At 41.0% G+C, this 27,266-nt stretch overlaps 1 protein-coding gene across 1 annotated transcript in view; it reads right to left on the reverse strand.

The window, feature by feature from the left end:
- Positions 1-324: 324 nt before the first annotated feature.
- LOC133150321 (interleukin-1 receptor accessory protein-like 1) overlaps positions 325-27,266 on the reverse strand; it is an 84,739-nt gene continuing 57,797 nt past the window's right edge. The window contains exons 7-12 of the mRNA XM_061272777.1: positions 13,359-13,491; positions 11,275-11,420; positions 9,587-9,733; positions 8,018-8,188; positions 6,378-6,422; positions 325-4,100 (exon numbers count right to left, since the gene is read on the reverse strand). Of these exons, the coding sequence (XP_061128761.1) occupies positions 3,373-4,100; positions 6,378-6,422; positions 8,018-8,188; positions 9,587-9,733; positions 11,275-11,420; positions 13,359-13,491 (1,370 nt within the window). The 3' untranslated portion in view covers positions 325-3,372. The remainder of the gene's footprint in view (positions 4,101-6,377; positions 6,423-8,017; positions 8,189-9,586; positions 9,734-11,274; positions 11,421-13,358; positions 13,492-27,266) is intronic.

Below are 27,266 nucleotides of genomic sequence, written 5' to 3' on the forward strand. Positions count from 1 at the left end.
AAACAACATAACCACATAGCATGATATTCCACGTGTTTCTTAAATAGATTGTCTTTGACATGAGACTATTTGGATTAGTATGTAATAGTTTTTAAGTTATTGCACGTTTCCATACTTGGGGTGGAAAATGACCATAAGCACTTTATATGGAATTTTGAAGGTTCACCCTACAATGTAAGATTGATGTAGGGCCTACATCGATCTTTATCAACTGTGACTGCCGAGTATCCACAAATGTAATCCGAGCACTCACGCTCACTGAAGGACATTTTATTTTCATTAATGATCCAGGGTTCTTTCACACATGCACAACTGACTCAGACCGTGACTTCAAATGCATTTTATTAATAGCATGATCTCTCTTCATGTTCATTACAGATACATGATGGAAAATAATCCAGAAACAGGAGACCATTATCTCTCTATTGTAGTGAAAGTGCCTGCAATTATTTCTGTGCTATATATTCTTTACTCATCATCATCATCATCATCATCATCATCACAGCCATTGTCACCACAAATATTCACCGTAATATAAAAATGGGAGTTCACTTAAAACATACGTATATTGGTGCAATGGGACTTTAAAGCGCCTCCTGAACAACGACTGTGTTGTTGTGATGCCCTTGGGGGAATATTATGGCTCGATTGTCTTCATCGAAAACGTAATCTTTGTATTTTTACAATGTGGAGGCACGCACGCACACACACACACACACACACACACACACACGCACGCATGCCGTTAATTCCAGCTTTAAAAATTTTACTCCTAAAAAGTCAGAACGGGGGCTTTCGGAAACGCTCGAATCGTAGTTTAACAAGTCAAGTCAAGTCAAACACAAGTCAAGAGTGCTTAAGTTTACACCTTACTGGCCTAATAAGTTAGTGAGCGTTTCGTTTCGTCGACAAGCCAGTAACAAGCCTTGGGAGTGAAAGAAACATTTGACGTGGTCATTTCCTTTTAATTTCATATATTTTCATCTGTTTCAGCGCTTCATATTTGCCTTTAGAAAATAAACATACTCCAGGATGAATCCTCTAGAATCTCATGACTTTAACTTCAAGGTGCCTTGAAATAGGCACAGTAAAAAAAATAAAAGTATTTGAGTTTTGTTTTTTTCGACATCTTAGCTCTATGTCCCATGGATTTTTTTTCATTCTTAACAATTAATACTACCTTAACATTTTTCATCATTCTACGCCTTCATTTTGTGGAAACAGTTTGCGTAAGGCCCCTTGAATTCCGGTATGTCTGTTGCCTAGCGCTTAAATCTCAACCCATCAATTGACTTCCACAGATTCATTCCTAATTCTTATAGAAAGTCTTTAGTAACTATATTTTATATCCGCAAAAGGGGAACAAACATTTTGTTCCATCACCACATCCTGTAGGTGTATTATTCATTATGGCGACACCTCCTGTGCTCGAGTCTACTAGTTTCATTTACGCTCACGTTGCCACGGGTAATAAGAAAGAAAAGTTGCAGTCATAACACAAGTGCATTCCCACTTTTCCACACAGAAAACATCTACAGAGAACACACAACATCATCCTGAGTTTGGAGGCCAAAGCCCTAATGTTTGCACTACTGTAATAAGTGACATCTGTCCTGCTGGCGAAATGGAATGGTGCCCAGACAGCAGAGCAGTCATATGATGGCTTAGCCCTGGTCCGACTGGAGGAACCACATGAAGCAAATGCTTTGCGTGATGATGTGGCGTCTCCTTTCCTCCGTCTCTCCATCTCCAGTGGCATTGTTGCCTCAAGATGCTGCCACAGTGTCACAACTGTCCTTTTTAATGATGGAAATGTACATATTGTGCAAACGTCTTGGGTCTTCACTAGCTTTGTTGTTCTAATAGCCTTCTTCGAAACACTTTTCTGATGGGTATTACATGGGGCCAGGAAAAAAATGTCAAATTCTGGTGAGAATCTGGACAGAAGTGCAGATACAACATTCTATTTTCAATGTTTGAATCAGTGTCACGATTGCCTCCAGCAATTATAAATGAATGACTTTTGTTTGGCACTGGCAGAAATATGTCCTCTTTTGAGAGACATCGGCTCCTAAAACAACACATGATGTGGCCCAAGACTTTTGAACAGTAATAAGCTTCTTTTTTTTTTTTTAATATATATATAAAAGACAGTGAATAACCCATCAGAGGGGGCGGACTATACCCACTGCATTACAAAACTCTGCTCTACTCTTAAAGTCCTTCTGTCACACAATTACAAAAATAGACTCTTTTCATAAAATAATACACAGTTAAACTTTTCTGCGATAGAATCATTTGTTAGGGTAAATAAGTCTGTTGTTATCTCAAAGAAAACAGCAATGTAAGGCTATAGCACCGTATTTCTCAGGTACCACTGCCATCCATTATTGGGATTGGTGACTCCTGAGTTTGTGTCCTTTACAGTGGTTGGAGGAGCTGAGACTTTGCTTCCGGAGTTCCATCCCACCACCGTTACCCCCCCCCCCCCCCCATTATCGATGTGTGATGCATTTCACAAGCTTCAGAAAACAAACACAAAAACTCCCAAACGGTGACACAGAATATCATTAAAAAAGAAATGCTACAAAGAAATACAAACACTATGTACATGACCCTGTATTTCAGCATTTTCCCAGCCATATTAACCGGTGTTGGCTTAAGTTACATGATGGTTTTTACAGGCATAGCGCAAAACACTTGCTCCTTTTTTTTTTTTTTTAAGTGTTGTTCAATGTGACAAAACAATCCGTGCATCATTTGTTCTTTCCCTTTCCAGTTGGTAACTGGGACTCAAAAGCAAAAAGAGTGCCTGATTATTTTCATATTGCTGGCGTTGGGCCAAAACCTTGTCTACCTCCAATAGTCGTTTTTCAGCAAACGGCAAAAATGGCTTAACATTGCATTATCAAAGAGGGCAAATAGATGAAAATAGAGCCATAAGGCCTAATACGTACATTACCGCAATTTATTGTGAATCATAATTTTTTTTTTTTAATTGTGTGTTCAATGCTGCATCCATTGCAGTCTGGTCATCCTGGAAGGGGAATCCTCCCATCTACGGTCCCTTCTCAAGGTTTTGTCATTTTTCCCCAGTTTTGTGAGTTTTCCCTTGCCCTCCTTGGAGTTAAGATCAGGGGATGTCGAGAATAATTGTCAATTGTGGCCATGTGAAGCCCTTTGAGACATGTTTGTGATTAAGAGCTGTATAAATAAAATTGACTTTACTTAATGTTAGGAAAAAAAACTGAACAAAAAAATCAGTGACACAGTTTTTTTTTCTATTTTGATTTTGAAAATGGAAAGAACAAATGGCACACAAATCGTAAAAACCGATCCAACCCTGTCTCCTGGATTAGTATGTCCCGTGTGTCACCAGATGACGCTTGATATACTAGTCTCTCGGGGCAGAAGCGGCAGCAAGGCGTTGTTTCCGTGTCCTTCCTCTAAACTCTGTTGCCGCGGCGACTTGGACTGCGGTCGCTGTCCATTCAGGAGTGTCATGGGGATGTTGCAGTACGTATGCTGGTTTCGTCCAGACGACAGGTGTGGAAGAGTGCCCCCTGGTGGCAGCTCATAGTCATAACCGCGGTAATAATGTTTCTGTCTCATCTGGGTGTGGTACGAGTTGTGAAAGTTGGAGCGAAAGTCCGGGTGAGCCGTTGCCATGGCGGTGGAGGTGGCAGCCGCCATGGACATCGCCGATACCGCCTGGAGCTCGCCAAAGGGACCTTGCTCACTCACATCCAGTACTTGCTCGCGTGAGATGCTCAGGGGCTCAGTGCGTTTGAAGGGCATCTCGAAGATCAGCTGCTTCCAGAACTTGGAGTCTAGCTTGTTGCTGGGCGAGCCGCGCCATTTGATGACTGTCAACGTTTTAATGGTGTGTTTGAGGGCCTCTACTTCCTGGTAATTCATGATGCCACGCAGCTCAGCACACTCGATGAGAATGACCTTGATCTCGCCCGTCACCAGCATATTGCGCAGACGCGTCTCCAGCTCAAAGATGCTCCACCCCCTCCGCACCACATAGCTGGGGGTCAAAACGATGATGAGGCGCTTGCTCTGGTCCACACAGCGGGCAACATCCTCGATGTAAGCTACAATCACATACACAAAAAAACACACAATCACTTTCTGTCAGCCAGAGCTGCTTTGGAAATACTATTTGCATGATTTTTTTTGCTGGCATGCTAACTATCTGAGCTGCTTTCATTTTAAATGAGCTTTTGGGAACGTGGATTAAAAACCTTTTGTTCACATCCAGTTTGAAGGGATTGTTACACAGAATTACACATCCAAAACAAACACAGGGCTGAGGGGCTCAATTGCTTGCCTGACAATGAACCTAAAACACTAAGACGAGTTCGCCAACAGGGACACCTCTATCTAAAAACATAATGCATGTAAAGTCTGGTTCATCTTGGAACAATAAAGCCTTGTATAATTTGCATTTTTATGTTGTAAGATGTGATCCAGTACAGCTGCATCAGCCATTAAGTGACACGTCGGCAGTGTGAGAGTTACACAGAATTTAATGAGCTTAACAAACAAAATAAACACGGTACAGCTAAAGGACAACATCCATTGTTTTCTTCTTGGAAGGTATTAGAGGAAGACAAGCTTTGTTTCGAGGGGGGTGAAATACAAAGACATTTTGTGTGACGGTTCTACGCAAGTGTGTCGAGCGCCACCCTTAAGGCCATTGGTATCAAACTCAAGGCCCAGGGGCCAATTCTGGCCCGCCATGTCATTCTATATGGCCCGCAAGATCAAATCATCTCAACTCCCATTATTCTTGCTAAAATCTGTACCATAATTTTTTCATTTGCATGTGTAATAAATAATATTGTTGAGATTTTGTAAGAACCTTTCAACCCTTTTTACAGTAAGTTGAACGATAATTAAAGAAAATATTCAGTCAGATTTCAAAACTAGTAATCCATGTCTTTGTTGTGTATATGTTTTTTTTTAGGCCTTTACAGATCCATGGTCGACAGTGTTTCTTGCTATCAACTTGCAAGGTTCTGATTTACTGGGGAAGTCAGAAAAACTCCAGGATTGTTATCACAAAAGACCGATTTTAAATCCAAACTACTAACATTTGCCCTTCCAATAAATAAATAAATAAATAAATAAATAAATAAATAAATAAATAAATAAATAAATAAATAAATAAATAAATAAATAAATAAATAAATAAATAAATAAATAAATAAATAAATAAATAAACAGACAGACAGACAGACAGACAGACAGACAGACAGACAGACAGACAGACAGACAGACAGACAGACAGACAGACAGACAGACAGACAGACAGACAGACAGACAGACAGACAGACAGACAGACAGACAGACAGACAGACAGACAGACAGACAGACAGAAACGTGAGATCACTCTCATCTCCTATATCAGAGTTTCCCAACCGCGGTGTGCCGTGAGAGATGTTCAGCTGTGCCATGGGAAATTGGCCAACATTAAATACCGGGCGCATTGTAAACAGGATCGCCAAACCACAGGTCAGTTAGTGCAAGGCCTGGTCAGCCAGCTGCTAATCGCGCATGCGTGGCAAGTCGGAGAATCTTGAGATTTCATGTCGTGGCATCGTAACGCGCATTGAAGCTGGTGCCACCGCACCGTAAATCAGAACGAAGAAGAAAATGACGTAACATCCCGTTCACGAACGAGTCGTGAATTGCTTTTCCCGTTCACCAACTGAACGGATCTGTGAGTCAAGGAGTCAGTGAGCGACAGTGACACTATGACGGCTGTGGTGCGTTTTCGGTCCGCTGGAAATCAGAGCATGTAGTTCAACGGGAGAACCTGGACTGTTCATTTTTCACCAACGTAAAATACACAGTCAAGTCGAGACACCTTTGTTCTTCATGTCGCAATATTTTAGAGAGCAGTCTAAAACAGTAAACAAAGCCATATTGATTCTTTTGGATTTTGATCACAATCACTTTCAGTAGTTTATTCCTTACACTGTCTAAAACCTTTTTTCAAAAACTGTCACTTTCATTTACAAAAGAAATACAATTTAAAGAATATTTAGTATTTATTTCTATTCAATTATTCGACTCTCCATACATATATAGGAATAGAACTTTACGTCTTTTGTTGTTAAAGCATATTAGCTAGTCAGAACCGAGTCATCATTATATGTTGTTGAATTGGCTTTCTTAGAGAGAAATTGAAGTGCAATGGAACAAAATGGAGTAAAGCAAGTTAGTTCTCTCAAAATACACCCAGGGGACCAAGTAGATTGCACCAAAACAGTCTCAGTGAAAAAAGTTGGATTAGTTTTTATTGTGCATGTACTTGATGTACATACGTGATCTTCCTGTGTTGACCCCCAAGAGAAAAAAAGTACCTCTAAGTAGTCTGGTGTCATCCTGGAAATGATCACTGGTGAAACCTAAACATAAATATTCAACATTGAAAGGGCAATGAATAGATTTGCAGTCAACACAAGCAACTCCGTGAATGTAGGGACGTTTTCTGCCCGCAACCGATGGTATGGCATTAAACTGTTCCATTCTGATTCAATATGGGATGCGTAGCATAGAAAAGCAGAGGAGTGTCAAGTACGCTAGCATACCAAAAATAATCTGGTGTACACGTTACTTATCTCAAGTGATTCCAGTAATTACAGCAATTCTGAGGATGAAGCGCGAGGAGCGTCGTCAACATGGCGAGTTTGAAAAGTGAAGAGGATCTAATCGAAACTGAAGAAAAATGGAGCTCTGCCGTAAATAGTAGTAAACCGTGACAAATTGTGTTGCCTTTATTAAGATTGAAAATTGCCTATACTAACCTAAAATATACCACAGAGTATTATCTTCAAATGATTGAATGTCAATTCAAAGTCATCTTACATTAACTAGTATAACAGATGACAGATAATATTTTTCTAAAAACAAACAAACCATAAAATTAACCCAGAGAGCAGATATATGCAGCAACCTCTCTCTCAAAATGTCCTCTCCTAAACTTAGCTCCATATTTACATATAAAAAGGAGATGAATCGCTTCAGTCTCATCACTTGGCACTAAGAAGCCACAAGAGGTCGCCAAAGCCATGTCTAATAAAAGAAAAAACGGTTTCATATTAAGACAGCACTGAGGCACATTTTCTATGAATAGGTATTAGTGGATAGGTTGTGGAAAAATATCAACAAATGGGTAAAATTCCCCAATACCCGCGGGAATACTGTAATGGTATTTTTGCAATGAGAATAAATCCAACGCTGCGCAACTCAAAGTAAGCAAACTCCTTGCATTTATATGCCATTTTTCCCATATTGGGGCCACTTCATACTGAAGACATTCAGAGTCAGAATTTCTGGCCTTGGAACTAGCAGAATTAGTGATGGTGCTGCACGTGCAACAACAGAAGTATGCAAGTCTAATGATGATGCCATCCAAGTCGTCGGTCGACATGATGAGGTCATCAGAAATGAGCTGGAAATGGAGGTGGTGGCATGTGAAGTCTTCAGGGTCGGGCATGGACTGATGAGGGTCGTCCGGAGAAAGATTTCACAGCATGCACATGCACCAAGAGTTTGTGTATTGCGCAGCATGCTGTAAGTAAGATGTGGCTCGGGACCATGGACGGGATCAGTTAAGTCGCGGCTTCCTGCTATTATGCTAAAATTTGGCTAAGCATTTTTAATAAACTGTCATCATACAATTTGGAATTCAAGCAAATCCCTTGGTAAAAATGTCGCTCTGAAATCAGGAGGAAAAAAACAGAAACACCGTTTTATACATATCTCCGAAACAGCTACTTTTTGGGAGACTTTTCAAGTTAACAACTAAATGTATGTTTGAATCCCTTTGAATCCAAGGGCCCTCCATGGTCTCAACCCATTTGAGCTCATGTCTGACAGAACACTTTACTGGGACAACTTTTGATACAGCACAGCATCAAAAGAGCACGCCACGACACCAGTGTGCAGACATCAGCATGCCACACAACACGTGACGCAACGTGACAGAGGGAGAGCTTACTTCCTGTTGGGATCAAGTCCCTGTCTGGAATGAAGAGTTTATACCCATAATGCTTCTCCAGCACGTCAGGCAGGATCTCCAGGGCAAAGCGCTCCTCCTCTCGAGTTTCCTGACTCCACTGGTCGGGGTCTACTTTTGTGTAGGACAGGTAGGCGTCGTAATCTTTGTTATCTGTGGGCGCATATGCACATAGAAATCGGTCGGGGACTTTTGTGTTTAAAATAATTATATTTTACGCTAATAATATATTGAAATATAAACAAATAAGCTGCTGATAGCCAGACTCGAGCACACTTGATCATCAGTTATGGTGGGACGGTGTTTGGACTAAACAGGATTGAATAATCTTTGTGTGGGGAAAAGGCTGACTCTAATTCTGTCATAGCTTCACTGTGTTGTGTGACTGTAGTTCTTGATAGCGGGTAATGCTCTGGTAACACGTACCCTCGCTAAGAGGCTTCCACTGAGTAGCAGTAATTTTACACCAGCTTTCTGAAGGCGTTGTGTTGGACATTTATTAATGAGGCTCATTTGCATAGAGGTGAGCAATTTCAACACCAGTGAACTCATTTAAACAGACGCAAATTCCATCAGCACACCGAGACGCATTTTGCCTGACATCGTTGTTCGTCACGCATTTCAACATGGCTGCATGGTTTGTGGATGAGATGCAATCTGGTTGCTCCATTTTTACATGTGAGTGCCCTGCAAAAGTGACGCAATCTTTTAGTGAATTAGGGCCTAAAACGTTTTGAATTTTAAACATGGCATTCCTAAACTGGTGCATTTGACTCTTCAAGCTTCTTCCATTGCGACTTGCTGGGGTAGAGGCAAACCAATGAAAATCCAACCGCTATTCTTTCATTCTGACATTTAAGAACAAGTTAGCTTTACAAATAGAAATAGTGTAGATGTCAGTCTCAAGTATCTGCTACATAACAACTGTGCATTGTCAGGAGTTGACGCTGTTGAGGAACTATATAGGACACAGTGCCGTGTTGGCGCTCGCTGTATTAGAGATGGATAAGTTCAGGCGTGTGGGGGTGCTGTATATGCAAGCGCACTCAGAGCCTGCGGTTACGGATTGAACTGCTGAACTTGTAGCGCGGAGCGCCAGCTGAGGCGAAGGCGTAATATGTGCTGTCTTTTTTTATGCATTGATTATACAAGTCTATGAAACTGGAGCAAGTCAAAGTGAACATTCAGGCTGTAATCAGTTAGGTTAATTCTTTGCAACTGCAATTTACAGACATAATTATGACAGCGTGGTTGTGCACAAAGGGCTTTTCACACCTTTTCTAAACCTGTGCCCTGCTATTGCTGCTGTTTCTTACACAAGTGAGAAATGACAGAGCTGAAAAATGTATCACGTGCTGGGAGCAAAGGGCAAAAACACAGCAGAGCTATGCTTGATCAAATCGATGTTGGCATTGAAAGTAATGCGCTGACGGACACTCTGGAAACAACAACAACCAAAGTTTGCGCTGAGTAATAGTTTGGATGCAATGAGGACACAATGCGTGTGCTGTGTGGGAGTCGCCTTATGAAAAAGAAAATAAATTCTCTTACCTCCATCTAAATCCTCACTGCCGAAATGGTTCCTGTAGAACAGCATGAGCTCAATCCTGTAACACTTGTACAGTGTCACCAGGCAGATGAGCAGTATCAAGATGGCTCCCAGACCGCCGGCCAGTTCCACTGTGTACATGAGCTCAGCTGAGAGGGCAAATGTAGAAAGACAAATCTACTTATGATCTGTTATGGCTTATCCAGAGTTTGGTACAATCATTGTTTTTGTGACGGAGACCGGTATGTAAACTGTTGCTCAATTTGATTGGCTGTTGGCGACCAATATGCAAATTTAGATTTCTTTTTTTACACACACCCTTGATAATAAGACTAAAATTGTACATAGTCATTAAAAGATTGTAAGCTTTGAAACTTCTGGGCTGAAAATGAATCGCACTCCGGCCATGCCACCGTTTGGGATTGTCATCCTGAAAAAAAGTATGCAGGCTCAGTGAAAGATCACCCTAGATTCCAGATCTCTTCTAGGGCCTACAAGATCAACGGCTGGTTTGTGACGTGTCGTGGGCCATGAGGCATTCAGATACCGAAGATCAGACTTGTTTTTACGGCTTAGCCTCGAGTAAAAACAAGTCTGATCTTCGGTATCTGAATGCCTCATGGCCCACGACACGTCACAAACCCAGCAATACTGGTAAACAACAAGCTGTGACTAACACGCCATTGAAGATCAGTCCTGCGTGTGTTTCAATGTGTGAGTGTTTATGGAAGGGGAATGATGCTCCAGGCTGCTCAGATCCTATCGGCTTGCTCTCCCTTCATCCCCAATGCAGCTGCAGGCACAGAATTGTTATGTCCATTTGTCTTGGCAACATCTTTCAAAATCTGCTAACAGCACCTGTACTTTTCCTCATTGTCGCCTGTGAAGCCTCCTGGACAAATTCACTTCTCGGACGAGAGAAAGCGGACCTGAGCGCATACTCTGGGACCACTAAATCCCGAGAGAGATGAGGTGTGGCTTTTCATTCTTTCCTCAAAGAATGAAAAACCTCTTATTCTACTTTTGGATACAAAAAGGACACTACAAGGTTCGAGACTCACTATCTTTTGTGCCTGAGAAAAAAAATGCTTTTCCTTTTTTTTCTTAGACCCAATACAAAGTCAAGTCAAAGCTTGGCCTACTGCTGGGAGTCCTGTGATTTGTCGACATGAAATATTTTTCAACAGTAAAGAAAAATCAATGTGTCACCTTGGTATTATTTATGAAATATACAGGGGATGTTTTGAGAGACTGGCCTAAGGCTTCCTCGACTTTCCTCAGAAGTTTCCTCTGGTTTACTTCTTCATCAGTATAATTTGATAACCAGGCAATCAATAATACTGTTACACTTGCCAGAAGCAACCAGTCATAATGTATTGTTCTTGGTATGTTTGTGGTATTCTAGTGATGGGCAAATGAAGCTTCATGAACCAGTAGTTGTATTCTTTGGCTCCTCTAGATGGCAATGTTGGTTTAAAGTGAGAGTTTTAAGAAATGGCAAGTCATTCAGCTCTTTGGTGAACAGAGAGTGCCATCTAAGTAAACACAACAATGGGTTCATGAATCATCTTGAAGCTTCATTTGCCCATCATTAGTATTCACCATTCCGAAAGCTCCAGAGAAGCAACAACTTTAAATCAAAGCTTTTGAATCCATGGTCTGGATTTGCCGGACCAAAAAGAAGCTCTACCTTTCTTGACAATCTGGATGTTTGCCTGTCGCCGACCGTTGCCATTTTCTACGATGCAAGTGTAGTTTCCCAGATCGCTCTCCTCCAGGGAATCAATGGTAAGTGAAATGGAGACCTCTTGCTCCCCCAAGTGCTCACGTACTGTCCTGGAGCAGAGCAGAGAGCCAAATGTAAGGTTAGATAAATGAAGGCCTTTGAAAATCAGCTTCAGTATATACAATGTTTGATTTACTATTCTACTATATACTATATAGCAAACGCGTACACGTTATTCTTTGCTATGACAAATGATCGCAAATATTCTGCTGTTTTGTGTTTGAAATAAAGAACGGCAGATGTATCAACAACAGACCCGTTCTGGTTGTGCATGATTGAAGGATCAAAGTGCATCACAACAGTCGTGATGGTGAAATCAAGAAAGGCTTTCTACTACATTTAGAGATAGTGTATTTTTCTTCTTCTCCACTGTGACGGGCATTCCAAAGCAGCATCTTGTTTTCGTCACTGATGAGACGTAAACACACAAACTGCAGAACGAGCCTTTGTACATCTGAAAATGGGCTGCTGTGGTGTACTTGCATGCCTTTTTTCCTCAAACTGTACTCGCAATATTGCTCCTCAGTAGCAATCCTAAAATACCAGGAACACCTTTGAAAAACAATAACTCCAGACTGTTGGGGGGTCAGAGAGTCATAAATGGAGGATTGAGTCTTTAATAAGATATGGATTTTCATCATCCCCCAAAATACCTTTCTTGAGAAAATGTGGTACATGTGCACATCCTCAAATCAATAAATCGTGACCTGAGAATAACAAGTCTTAGACTCGAGTTTTCTATCAGGCTGGAGAGAAATGTCATATTTTGTACTGCATTGTGTTATTTAATGTTAGTGGAGTGGATACTTGCACATTGGCGATTGGCTGGCAACCAGTTCATGGTCTCCCCCGCCTACTTACTGCCCTAAGTTAGCTGAGATAGGGTCCAGCACCCCAGCTACCCTCGTGAGGAAAAGCGGTACCAAAAATGGATGGATGGATGATTTTACTAGGGGAATATAAAGAGCCACATTTCCCTCTATTTTCTGAGAAAATATTTAGTTTTTTTGCCAATCTATTAATTGTAAAAAAAAAAATAGCCGCAATTGGGATGTGGGAGGAAACCGGAGTGCCAGGACAAAACCCACACGGGCACGGGGAGAACATGCAAACTCCACACAGGGAGGGCCGGAGATGGAATCAAACCCGCACCCTCTGGACTGTGAGGCGAATGTGCTAACCAGCACTTCACCATGTCGCCTACTGTACAGTACAGATTAAAAATAATATTGTATTAAAAACCAAAGATTAAAATATAAAAAGAATCAAATATCAGTATTTTAATTGACAAACTTTTGAAAGAAATTTGATCTATTATGTTTTCAAGTGTATTTTACATAAACATTGAACTTTATCGACCAAACCTGGCCCATCTCAAAAAGAAATAAGTATGCACATCCCTGCTCTGGGGTCATATTTCAAGCTTTCCTGGCTTTTTTCCTGGCGAGTTGCTCGCCTCTATCATGCTGCCACCTTGAGTTCTGTCGGTTCTAATTGGTCCTAGTTCACGACAAGAGAGTTGTGCTTCAAGCCAGGCAGTGCATGCTCACAGGCGAATAGTCGTCTGCAAATGCCAGGTCACCGACTAGGACACTAACTCCTCCACCCAGCCGTGTCATACTGCTCACAGTTAACCTTTTCATTAGGCAACATTTGTACACTATAGTGGATTCCTACTTCACATCGACTACAATGTTTTCCTCTTCACTCTTTTACCAGTTGAAAACGAGGGAGTCATCCATGAAAACATCTCCAATTAAGCTGTTCTCACTAACACAATGTCAGAATGAGAGTCTATTATTGCGGTTCCTTGCAGGATGTCCCTTCACCCGTTTTCTCTGCCTTTGTCAGTCATTACTGTGAATGAATAAGGGAACGTAGATAACGTTTTCTTTTTAACTGTGTACATGCAGTCACACGTAGCAGAGAAAGCTGCACTTGCCATTTTACAATCTTAATTAATGCACACCTTCCGCAAAAGGACTTACTTGATGTCACTTTCTCGTACCCGTTCCTCATCCAGATCTTCAATAAACTTTTCTGCCTTCATCCAGTAAATGAGTGGGCTGACATCACCACTGTACCCAAAGAACGCTCTGCACGTCAGGTTGACTGGACTTCCTGTGGGACGACAGGGGACAGGAGGTATGTTGATTGCTTCAATCTGTATTCATCCGTCACATTCAGGACGGAACAGTCAGTGTGACACATGCAGCATTGCCCGATTAATCCTGTTCAGTTCCAATTTGACACAGTAGGATTAACTCCCATTCTGCTTTCGATGACCATCCCATTATCAGGTTCCCCTCCAGTGGAAACATCATTTAGTTTTGCCAAACAAACTCAAACACCTTTCGCTGAGACTGGTCCAGGCTTGTTGTGAATCCTCTTTTTTAGTTCATTTTCCATTTACCTCAGGTGACAGGGGATTTGATGTAACGCAATCGTCTATTCATCCAGCAGTATAAAAAAAAGATGATTCAGTAAATCTTTGTGGGCAATTTTGGCTCTTTGACCCTATGGTGAAGATTCAGGCAGCTGTGACATTGCAGATAACTATTGTGTATAATTGGCTACTTGCTACTTGGGAGATGATAAAGACTTCATTTTAACAACTCTGCCTCATAAATTGAAACACAATTGAAAAACAAGTTTGGAGAGTAACCAAAGGGATTTTTTTCCCCGCGTCTCTCCAGAGACAAATACAACGGCTATACATTTAAAACTGAGTCTGAGTCTTTTCCATACATATTTGGACAAGCTGCTATTTCTTGAAAACTCCACCGGGGGGCTCTAAAGGGCCAGTAAGTAAAGCATCTATAAACAGAACAAGTTAAATAAAGTAATAGAACAAGATTCTTGAACGTGACAGTGACATGACAGCATGTTGTCACTCCACAGGGTGCCTACACAGCTCGTACAATATGTGCTCTACTCTATGTGGCAAAGATAGAATCAGGACAACTAATCACATGTGCAACATAAAATGAATCACCAAGAATAACAATAGCATTATTTAGGCTTTGGTACACAGGGCTGCAGTTCACCAGAAGCAAAGTAGAAAGATGGCCCTGAAAAAAAGGGGGCCATTGAGTGAATAGGAATAATACTTCAGAAGTGAGATTTCCTTTTTTTTTTGAGAAGCACAGCAGTAATGAGGTCACATGCAGCTCCTTGCCTCGTGTTTTTGACAAGGCAGCAAGCAATTAAAGGCAGAAAAACTGCACAAAGAACAGCACAGTAATTGTGGGAGCTACTATAGCACCTTCAATATGGGTGACTCAAAAATCTGGAATCTACACGACATATAGGTAGACTGCATATTAAAGCTAGATCAATGCTGAAATGTGCAGAGTATCAAAATGTTCATAGTTAACCTAATTTCATTTCATTAGATTAATATCCCTGAAAGAACAGAGCTTCCCGCTATCACAGAGAAATTCCTGAAAGCACCACAAGGCCCTGAGTTGTCGAGGAGGACCATCCCTGGCACATGGAAGGGTTAGAGCAGCTAATTGCCATGGCGAGGAGACCTCGCTTGTCAGCGGCGGCTGTGGCAGGTGTCCCATTTTAATTGATACTCTGAAGAGAATTTCACCGTGTTGTTTATGAAAGCTTGCACCTCTTCAATCACATTTTTTATTGCCATGTGCATGGTCAATGTCTTGTCGTCATACTGAAGCAGCATATCTCATAATCTGGCAGAGTTTCTGTTAATTACTAGATACCAGCAGAGACAGACGCTGTTCATCATTTTCACATATGGCAGTCATAAAACTGATTTCCGATGGTTCGTTTTGTTAAGAGTGAGCTGTCTGGAAGAAAACATTGTTGAATAATCCATGACGGAGAGATAAATAAGTGAATAACAAGCACAATGGCGGAACAGGGGATGGCATTTGTACATTTTAAGAGCAGCTGTGACACACACAGGATGTTGACCAAATGAGCGGAAAAAGCGCCACTATTATTATGGGTACTCCATCCAGCAGTTGTTAACTATGCAATGATTATGTTGCTTATAGTCTTGCACAGTTGTATCCTCCAAATAAAATCCCGGGATGGTGCCTCAGCTTGAGCTGCTCTTTTCAACTTTTGTTATTCTTCACTTCCGTATGCTCTCTCTCATGAGCCTGTCCGACTTAAGTTCCACAGAGCTTTAATTTGAAATCATAATGAGAAAAGTGAACTAATTATGCCACATTGTAAAAGTCTCAAACATAAGTGACATTCAAGAGTGTTTGGCACTGTTCATTTGTTTTCAAGGTATTTTCACCGCTTTAAATTGGTTATATTGCATAAAAATTACAGGCAAAGCGGAAACAGATCATTAGTATCGATTTGTGAAAAATAAAATGACCATGTTTAGAGATAGAGGTTTCCGCCGGACAGCGACGATATATGTATATGTTGAGTATACGTATTGTATGTGGGGCATTAAAATATCTGGTTTTTCAATTCTAGCACGCGTTATGGTGTATGGTGCTTAATCGCTGGGTGCAAGTTGCCATCTATAATTTTTCCTCACTGGTCGAAATTCCGTCGCGTTGACGGTGTCGGTCTGCGTGCAGCAGCTTTGAATAAGTCTGACATGTCATTATCAGGTTTCATAAGAAATTGTGCACTGCTGTGCACTTCGTCCTTGCTTCAGTCAAAAGTTGGCGACACGGAGCCCGCTGCAACTGTTTAATTTGAAGTTTGACATTATCACGGCAAGCATCTCTGTAATCCAGTGCAGTTTCTTCACTGATCCCCCCCGCCTACCAGTCTGAGGGTGCACTCGCCAGACTGTCTGGCTGTGGGCTTTGCAGTCACCTCTTTTTGGCCTCCACTTCATCATGAAAATTCTAAAGATGATTGGCCTAGCTTTTTCACCACATTACATGCAGGACATAATATAATGCCACGCAGAGGCACTTCACAATACAGAAACATGTTTACAGAATTGCTGAGCACTCTTGCCATTCATTTAATTCAAACAACATATTTAATTACATGCCGATTGTTGAAAATATGATTGTTCAGCACCTCCATGAACTAAACGGAGGAGAAAAGACGCATGTAACACATTCAATTCCATATAGTATAAATCTTTCCTAAATACTGCTCCGATATCAACCTAGTGAGGATTTCATGAGGCAGATATGATGGTTTTCCCAATCACCAAACAAACAAGTTTGTAAAGCTTGTGATTCCAATTATCTGTGTGTGCGCGCAGTACATTAAATTGAGTAAAACAGCACACGTAGGCAGTGTGTCGCCTGAAGAAAACAAAAGAAGATTTGGTACCCAATTATGACACGGGATTAGTCCCAAATATTAACTGGTAATGAGCAAGCGTGATTGCCAATTGATAATAAGAGAGTCATTTTTTCTCATGCCTCATAATCACTCAGGCTGGGGGTTTGGATAACTCTTTTCAACTTCTTTGAAAAGATTGTCAGACAGGGTAGATGTGAAAATTTGCAAATGCCAATTGCTGCCAGTGCTAAGTAACATATTGAAATACCTCGCCGACTTATGGAACAATTAGGTCAGAGGAGGAATGTAAAATTGACATTCAATTGAATTGTGTTTTTGAGCATTCTATTATCCAATATGCAAGTCAAAATCATGCAGGTTATTAAACGGGGGTTGATTATGGCATAGTTACACAAAGCAACCATTGCCATTGTCATAACGTTGCCTTTAAAGTTATGGCACGTGTGTGTCAAAGTGGTAATTGTGTGATGGCTGAGGTCTTTTACACACATTGGCCATTGCATGTCATTAAATATCACTCCATACCATTTCAAATCATTCCACATGCTTCGATAATTTTTATACTTCAATACTTTTCGGCCATCACGTGCAGAAATTGCAAAATTCCTGTCATCATTGCAGTTTTGTGATCATGTCCAGACAAACACAAGAAGACATGTTTGAGCAACAATTTCTAATCTCCCAAATAGGGGCTAAGGTTGTCATCATTTACGACAATTAAGATTAGCAATAGTGGTGAAAGTCTCATGAGTGATGCTGGTTTCAAAGCCATACCAACGAAGCATGACAGGCCTGCTGGCTGTGAGTCTCAGTGAGGTGGTTGATGGGAGTTGGTGTTTGAGGGTGGATGGCTGTAACGTGCTAATGCCAGGGCTCATGGGGGAATTTCTGGTGAGATTTGGAAGGAAACGCTGGCAGCATTTTCCATGTTGCTTTTAATAGCCAGATGTGCAATTTTCTGCCAGCTTGTACAGGCTATGGCTTTTTTTGCAATGCATCTATTGTGCTTGCTAAATGTTAACATCATTGGATTAAGTGTCAAGTGTTGCTCGTGAGCCCTAAGGAGGGAGTTCTCATCCCTAGTCTCTCCGTTTTGTTACCAAGCCACCCGCCTGCTGCCCTACAACATGACAACCCGTATCTGCACAAATACGCAGTGCTCTTGGGAGGAACGAGCACAACAAAGCACACGTGCACCTCAGGCCATATCTCTCTCATACATGCATCCACATAGGCACTTTGCTGCTTAGTATGTAAAGGATCATGAGGTATAACCTACAATGAATATGTTGGGGAGGATAACAGCTCATTAGAATACATCAATACAGGCCAGCTTGGTATCTGGGAGTAATGTTTTTACAATAGGGTTTGTTTAATGTGAGTTGTATGGTGCAGATGGAGCACATCATTGACATTTCAGATGGACTTTGCCTCAGCCAAAGTAGATCCAATGCTGATTTGCAATGGGTAAATGTGCACATGGGGTCAGGGAACAGAACTTGCATTCTGATCACTGCCACTGCCACGAAGATAAGCGGTCGTCCCATACCTGCTCACGATTTATCGGACAAGGAGATAAACAGGGCCTTGAAGGAATAGCCGCAAGTCGGACGACTCTCAGGAATTATGAGCTGGAGCCGTGCCAAGTCGAGTGGGAGACCAAGGTGGGAGGAAGAGGAGCTGCAGCTTATAGCCATCCCGCAATTCAATCAACATCGGCTTTGTGTTCCGATGCTGAGTTGGAGGGGGAGTGAGTATGGGTTGATGGAAAGATGGTTTACCACAAACGTGGCACAGATGACAGTTTCTGGGAAATCTTTCAGGACACAAGAACGATATCTTAGTCATTTCTAAATACATTGATGCAGACATCTTTATGTCAAATCATGAAGTGCCACACCTGTCAAAGTTATTGGAAAGGCAGACAAGGCTCATACCAGTCCCGTGCATGCCACAAATTGTGATTTTATGAAGCTTTGGCGGAGGATCTGGACAACTTAACAAACCTTTTATTTTTGGTTCTAACAGTAGTGAAGCTGTCTGCAATTTTTACACTTCAGATATCACAACTGAATCAAAAAAGTAGTGACATCGTAAATTTCTGGCATCTCTGGTGTGAATAATGTTAGAGGATTGATAATGAAGAGTGATTTTGTTCAGAGATGGGTACCTGTAACCTTTGAACCAGTTTTGTTCCAATCCTCGGTACCTGGAAATCAATACCCGTATTCAATGGTACCAATTTTAAGAACTTTTTTTGTGTTGTTTGTGCAACATGCAAGCTCAGCCGAGAGGAGAGGCCAAGGTACTGATGGTAAGGAGTATTGAGGAACTGGAAAAGCTCGAACAAGTATCCTCAATAGAAAATAAACTGGATTGGACTTGGAACTAAATGGAGGTAGCAACACAAAACGCAAACCTAATGCTCAGGGACACTACTCAACCTCCATCAAGCAACAATGGACAAGTAATACCTTGGACACAGGAACATGAACAACTCCAGCTAACAATGTTTAAATGCAGTGAAAACAGCACTCTGGACAGAACAGGACATTGACCCAGGCAATAACTTCTTCTCCACCATAAACAACACACAGCAATGATCAGTATAATCGGGACATCTTGGGACATCTATAATCCATTTCAATAGCCGAAGTCTATATACAAATTTTAATAGTATTAGGGATTATCTAAACACATTCAATCTTGCAACAATGTTGCAATCTATGTTGATTTGAATATGAATTTCAAGATCGTAAAGGTTATGACGCAGCCTTCTTGAATGTGTCACAATACAGATTTGTGTGGAAAAGAAGAAATATATAATTACAAGCTGTGTTTACAGAGTTCCAGGTTCCAGTATTGACAAGTTCACTGAATGGATAGAAAGCATGGTAATACAAAAAGGCAATTGTGTCAACGCTGGGTGGAGGTGAGCGACGCAGCCAGCTGTGTCTTCCCTTTAGCCCGCACCAATTGATTGGGACGTTGCCAGCCGCCATTGACTTGGCTCCGGAAAAATCTGGCTCGCTTTCAAACTTGGACATTTTCTAAGAGCTTTTGTGAATGCCTGCGAGGGTGACGTCACTACATTGGTGTGGGTATGTTCAAGTGTGCCATGGGAAATTGACAACTCTTCTACCAGTCACACCTAAGAGATGCTTCACAGCAGACAGTTTGATTTGACGTAAATCGGTGCTCACCAGTACCAACCCCCATCTTTGGTACCCGTCCCTATTTTGTGCATGTTTATCTTTGGTGAAAGCTTATGGTGGAGCATTCAGGTAAAAAGGCAACCATTTCAATAATAACATATTTGATGTTTTACAGATAACCATCAGCAAAAAAACAAAGTAAATTGTGAGATGTTTCATACAGATAGTCCAACTGATTTCTCGATTTTATGGAGTCTTATTCTGAAGCAAAAGTCAATGAAAACTGTCACATAGTATTTGGCTCATGTAAAAAAACAAGCAAAACTCAAGTAGTGGCGTATCTCCAACGACAGAACTAATGAAGCAGTTAATACAGGCAACGAATGAACCTGCCTTCTATAAAATCATCATGCATAGCTCAAGTATAATGGGCTGCAAACACAAATGAGTCTCTTATCAGCTGCACCGTGTCTCCCCCATGATGTTGCTTGTGTAAATACCAGACACTATTAATGCAAAACACATTAGGAACAATGATGTGTAACCAGTGGCATACACTTAAGGCCTTCGAGGCCACACATACCCACATGCACACACAGATGGATGGATGGATGGATGGATGGATGGATGGATGGATGGACGGCACCAAATTCAAATGTGAGTGTTTTGCAAGCCTTTTGCTTTTTACCTTTAAAGATCACCTTGAAAGAACTAACTAATTCATCTTACACCATCATGACGGTAGAACAATTGATTCTCTGGCATGTTTTGCTGGAATTTGCAGAGTTACTTTCTGAGCAGCTGTCAGGGTGAAGCTCCCAACTCAAAGTGCAAAAGTCTGGCAGAAGGCCTACCTGCATTACCCAAAGCACTGATGCCGGACACCTCTGAAGACCTTATGACCTGCTCTGGCACAAGCGTCTACTCCCCTACTTGCGCTTATGGTGCTTCATGATGCTGAGCAGCTTAACACTGGACCCAAAGGATCTACTGAATGTATGCAACTGTCTAGCTCGAGGCAGTTTCTGCTGTCATCAAGCTTGTGCCTATTGAAGGTGACGTGTGTGAATACCACTTCTGGGGGGGATTGTTCATACACTGCAATAAAAGATGGCAGCACCTTTATCCTTCGACAGATTTGCATGCTCAGGTATTCTATTCCCCGTTAATTTAACATTTTGCTGAACTGGAACATTTGAGGAAAAATCCATCCATCCTGCTCCTAAAGATGGAAATTACCCCCGATCAGATTATCAAATATCTTAGGTCATCTATTGAAGAGAGATGCTGGCTAGCGTAACAATTGTAATGTATGAAATTGAGAATTTTCAATGGAAAAATGGTTCCAAAGGCACCTAATGCTGAGCAAGGGATTGCTGTCAGTTTCTTTTTATATGCAAAGCGGCATCCATGTCGCAAAGGAAAATTCATTAATAAGCACTTCCCTATCCTTGCACATAGAGCCTTTTTTATTTTTGAAAGAAAGAAAGAAAGAAAGAAAGAAAGAAAGAAAGAAAGAAAGAAAGAAAGAAAGAAAGAAAGAAAGAAAGAAAGAAAGAAAGAAAGAAAGAAAGACAGATTCATTGAGAATTCATATTTTATAAGAAACAGAGCCACACACAAACACTATCTGTTGTATAGCTACAGTCTTGGCAACTCGCTCCCATCCCAAGAAGATGCATGGAACCTAACCCATCCAGAGTTTGCCACGAGGAATATTTATCAATTTATTGCAACACTAACGTGTGCAATAACCAAACCAGATACTACAGTTGGCCGCAATGCAATGTGAGATTCTTCTTAAGCTAAGCCATTTGGTATAAAAAAAAAAAAGATGGACAGTCAGATCTGGGATTTGACCCTGTCACCAGGCAAAGCGCTCTAACAGCTATTCGAGTGAGGGTGTTCACATGAGGGTGTCCAAATCTTATTCTGATAACGCTAACGCCAGATATTTTACGGGATCCTATCAGTTTACAGCACACTGCTTAGGAAGTCAGTCTTTTTGTGTGTTTTTTTTTGTTTGCCTTTTGGGGCGTTATGAGCTTTAGTAGGAATGCACGCTAGGTGACCTGCGTCAAAGGGCTCTAAACCCTTCGTCACAGGCAGTGTTTAAAAAGACATGTTAAAGTATGTTATTAAAACTTTAAAAAGGCTTTCTGTGAACGGTCTTTCCTTGTAAAAAGACACGTGTGCACGTGCGGCTTATAGTCCGGTGCGGCTTATATAAGAAAAAAAACTAAAATATCCCCCAATTTTAGCTGGTGCGGTTTATAGTCCGGTGCGGTTTATAGTCCGGAATTTACGGTATTTAAAAGAAACAACAACACAACGCATAGCTGCCTGAGTCAACACATGTGGGGCAAATACAGGTAAGCACAGGCGATTTAAAACAATATTTGCTGAGAGGGAAATAATTTCCCTGGAGGCTGCTGCTATTCAACATCCTCATAAAACTGATGAGTGCTCTCATCGCGCCATGGTAGCTGGTAAGATTTTTCCCAGGATCAGACCAGAATAAAATCCATTACAGTTATGGAAACAAACCCAAGAGATTAATGAGTTTGTGAGGGGGTGGGGGGCAGAATGTTGGAAAACAAACATACATACATAGTATGCATTTTTATATTCATATACCGTATGAAGATCAATCGTGTTCATCAAGAAACAATTGAACAAACATTTCTCCTTACGTGCATGTATGCACCACGGTAAGGACATAAAATGCCAAATGTTTGCTGCCTTTCTGGATAAAAGAAATCGATTTGGACAGAAGTGCCTCGTAGAGAAACGGCCTTGTGGCACGGCCAGGGAATGAGCTGAGTTATTTAACGATGGCCCAACAGTCACCACCTCAACAAAGTAATCAAAGAGTTGAAAAGGAAACCCGGCATGCATGTTGATGCACCCCAATGTGTCAGTTACCTACTATGCATATTCACTTTCCCCACAATCGTAAAAATGTACATACTGTCGACAAAATATCAATAGCCTTACTGGTTAGACAACTATGACTTTTATCTGCTATAACACACTACAAAAATAAATCAATACTAACTTCTCCTTGAGAATACACACATTTTTAACAGGAGCCATATGCAGACTGTAATAAAGTACACTTGCGATTAAGTAATCCTCAGCAAATGAAAATTGCAGACTGAGGGATGAATATGAGTCTGCAAAGTGCAATCTATTTCAACTCATCTCCGTTCACTCTCTGCAAGGTTTAAATAAATCAAGCCAAATTATAATAGATGCCTCCAGGCCAAATGACAGTGGTACTAATCGTGGGATTTGCTGGTTCTAACAATATTTCCTACTTTCCTTGCTAATGGCCGTGCTCATGCCCCCTCTAAAATGTATTTTTCTGCAGCCAATTCAGTCACTGGCAAGGTATCCACAGAGGTGGAAGTGGAGGCAACCAGACGTGTGCCCGTTGAGACCCGACTGATGGATAACCACCTGGCCAAGTGGCTGTTCATTTCTGCCAGACCGGGTCTGGTCCCGGGGGGCTTTGCTGCACAAATCTCGGCTGAAAAACCACATTTGTCACAAACCCAACTTGATCATCATGACACCTATAAAGTGCACCTTAGTCCCGAAGACAAATAATCCAGTATGTTGCGAAGTCAAGACTATTTCCAAACTAACAATAAAACACATGGACTATATTCCAAAACACACCAGCAAGTCAATGTATGCTGTTTTAAAAGAAATAATTGAATAAATAAATCAGTTCTAGGCATCAAACTCTAGACTTGAATCCAATTGAAATGCTATGGCCACTCCAGTGTTGCTGAATTAAAGCAATTTTGCAAGGCTAACGTATCTCCACAAAAATATGAATGACTCATTGCCTATTAAGAAAAGCCGCTTGACTTCAGTAGTTGCCGTTCAGGGTGGCCCAACCATTAGATTCAGAGGGCAAGTACTTTTTCCACACAAGGACAGGTCGCACTGAATCTCCCCCGCCCCCATCCCAAATTAAAACCTAAACACCATTCAGAAATGATACTTTATGTATGCTGCTTTTGTGTTATATTTCCATTTGTTTGATGATCCTAAGGATTAAAGTGAGAGAAATTATGAAAAGAAGAAGAAACAGTACTTTCTGACAGCAGTCTATGGATTACCATAGCAACAACATAGATACTGGTCTCATCTATACTTGCATCACCATATCATTTTAAAGCTCTTATTTCAAGTTTCAATAACTACCGGACGTGAGGCTGGTTTTAATAACATAGCAGTGATAAACAAAACCCATTTGATGAATATTTTTTTCACTGTTTCAAGAAGATCTGCATTGCCACAACCCTGAAGGCATAAAACAGTGAGCTTAAGAAATTCATTTATTAAGCCACCGCACAGATATTATCACAACATTCAGCTAGTTAGAAGGGCCTGTGGTAATGCAATGACTTAACAGAATGAAAATGACTTTAATCTCTAATCTATTATTCTAGTAATACAATTTCATGTTAGAACACAGTAATTTGTGTTGTATATTTGGTATATTTGGATTTTAGCCTTTGCTCAATAAATATATTCTCTTTTGTAGTCCCACCAAAAAAAGTTAATGTGATGGAATTGATGGTCTTCTATCTTTTGTAAGGGTACCAAAGAAAAATAACAACGCATTTTACTCTGGAATGTCAAACACATCTGATTGTTGGATTTTAAATGAACTGACTCTGAACAAAGAGCCAAAACTAAACCCCCACCCCCACCCACCCTCCGAAGTGTTACAGAGTTAGATGCATTACACTGCAATTTCATGCTTTTCAGATTTTCCCTTTGCAATGCAAATCTTTTGATGGATAAAGCAAACATTTTCAAAGCTCCCAAAATCATGTCGTCCTGATGTTGCAGTTTAAAGGCTCAGCCTGCAGTACGGCTGAACTAAAATATCAGCTGGCAATCACATAGATCAAAATGGACATCATCTACATCCCCTTTTCAGAATCAGACAAAATCTTGCACTGAGATAAGTGATTGGCAGCCCTGGTTGACTCCATGACCCGGAGACCAATTTCATGGAAGGGGTGTGAAGTGTAGGAGTCTGATTACAGGCTCATCTTTCTCAGAAATAAGGTCTCTGTCACTAGGGGGTGGGGGGCTGCTTGGGGGCATCATCACAAGCCTTGCTGTAAAGCAAAACTGTTTTTCTCTCTTCTGTCACGCCTTCCTGTTGGCAGCGAACGCATCAGAAAGCAAAAATCGACAGATGCCCAAACGAATCTGCACGCATACACACACACCGATGCAAACTCGTGTCTTTTCTCAAGTGACATGTGTGGCTGCACATTTTGGGTGTTCTATTATTAAACATGAATAACCTGAATTCAGGAGAAGCTCTCTTCTCAAGTCACCCAAACACAACGCTGGCATTCATAATGCAGATGGCTGCACAAACTTGGTTTTATCTCTTCAGAGAAAATCAAGCCCAGAGCATGTTGCAACAATAACCCTCAAAAACACCTACAGCTGTCAGCTATGGTGTGTCCTAAATTAATGAGAGCAACACACACACACGTAAGTCAGTTCAGAATGGGAAAAAAAGATTTACAGGGAGAAAAATTCACCTCCGCTCATCGTAAAACAACAGTTATCTCTCCCAGTTTGTATGATGATGTGGCAGTGACGCAATGAATTTTATTTCTGATGCACAAAGTGTGCATGTTCTGATAGTGTGTGACACACTGGTCAATCTATCAGCAACCAGCCCGGCACAACACAACAACAACTCACTGAGCTTTCATGAAGGGGTGTGCATCAAAGACAAGGCTTCACTTGGGACACACTTTTGTGCACAAGCGCGTGTGCGTGCATACCATGCATGCGTGGGAAGACTGTACACCAATAGGTCAGGAATCGGCCTACGTTCTCCCTCGGAAGGAGAACAGATTAAAACAGGGTTCTAATGTGGGTGTTATTTGCTTAAGTACAGTGAAGACAATGCTACTCAAATCCTTTTTAAAATCGTTTTATTCTTTTTGTATTTTTTACCTTTTATTTTGTATTATGCATATTTAGAAGTTGTTTTTGTTGCCATATATTTTCAAATTTAGCTTTCAATAACATTTATTAGTATTATTGTTATTATTCTCATTTTAATACTATTATTATTATTAATTTTTATTTTCACTTGTATTTTTAAGGGACCAAAAATCAGTTGCCAGCCAATAGCAGGACACAGCTATTTGGAGTGCTCAATCAGCAAGGTTTTGGGATGTGGAAGTGCCTGCAGAAAACCCACGCAGGCACAGGGAGAACATGCAAACTCCACAAAAGGCGGGCCGGAGGTGGAATCGAACCCTTTAAAATCCAATCCATTCACGATTTGAAAAAGATGAATTAATTCTAAAATATTCATTAGTTGCCACAAATTATTTAAAATTTTTCTTTGTTTGTGTAACTATGCATGATAAATGCATGAATATTCACTTTCATTGTTTTGTATTATTTTTAGCACCTTCCCTGTTTATTATTACGGAACGCTCCCCTCCTGGACAAGAGACAATGTGTTTGTCCCCAAATATTGACTGCAATTAATGCCCATTGTTAATCAATTTCACAGTGCAAGTGAACAAAGCAGAACAAGGCTATTGTACACCTGAGGTCAAACACAACAGAGGCAAGATAAGAGAAACTCAGCCTTGAGCTGTTTGGCAACACAGTTCAAGCACAGCCTGCTTTTTATATGGCTTTCATGAAATGCTCAATTGTATTGGAATAATACACTTAACTACTCTGCTTCTGCTTATTATAGCTCTTTGACCTTGGTTAAAAGTGTTAACCAAGGTCAAAGAGCTATAAGCTAAGTCTTAGCCCCAGTACACAATGACCAAAGAACGGAGATGATGCGGGAGGCAACCAACATCTGACATCACGAATGCTCTTTTTATGGATGAATGGTCAAAGGACAGAAAATCTCAAAGTCCCATAAAAAATGATCCCACAGGAGTGGAAGCCGTAAAAGTGGGTCAATTCTACATGTTCTTGCACTTTCACATGTTTTTAGTGCAATGGCCATATACTGTCTCGGGTGATTGATTTAAGGCACGCATTTTACATAAGAAATAAAGTGTACTCAGTGTAAAATTCAGATCTGTTTAATTGGACACTAAGATAAGATAACATGACTCTATTGTATGAACGTTAAGAGGTGGATACACAGGTTGATTGCAGCTTCTGTCATCTAATGGAATGTGATTTAATTGTTCTGCCTGTCACTATGCATCACTGGCACACATAGATATTTGTGATTAACAACTGTCAAACGAAGTTGGACATTTTTTTTGCATGATATCCTTTGGGTGTCATGCTACCCTGGTTGAGTATTACTGGTCATAGTGCATAGATGGGGAAAGGTGGGGGAGTGAACCCAAATGCTTGGGAGAAATGAGGAGGGGAAAAATGACACAGAGATGCCCTGAGCAACAACAGATGGTTGAGACTTCAGCCATTGGTTAGAGA

The sequence above is a fragment of the Syngnathus typhle genome, linkage group LG2 (genome assembly GCF_033458585.1).
Source record: "Syngnathus typhle isolate RoL2023-S1 ecotype Sweden linkage group LG2, RoL_Styp_1.0, whole genome shotgun sequence".
Lineage (NCBI taxonomy): Eukaryota > Metazoa > Chordata > Actinopteri > Syngnathiformes > Syngnathidae > Syngnathus > Syngnathus typhle.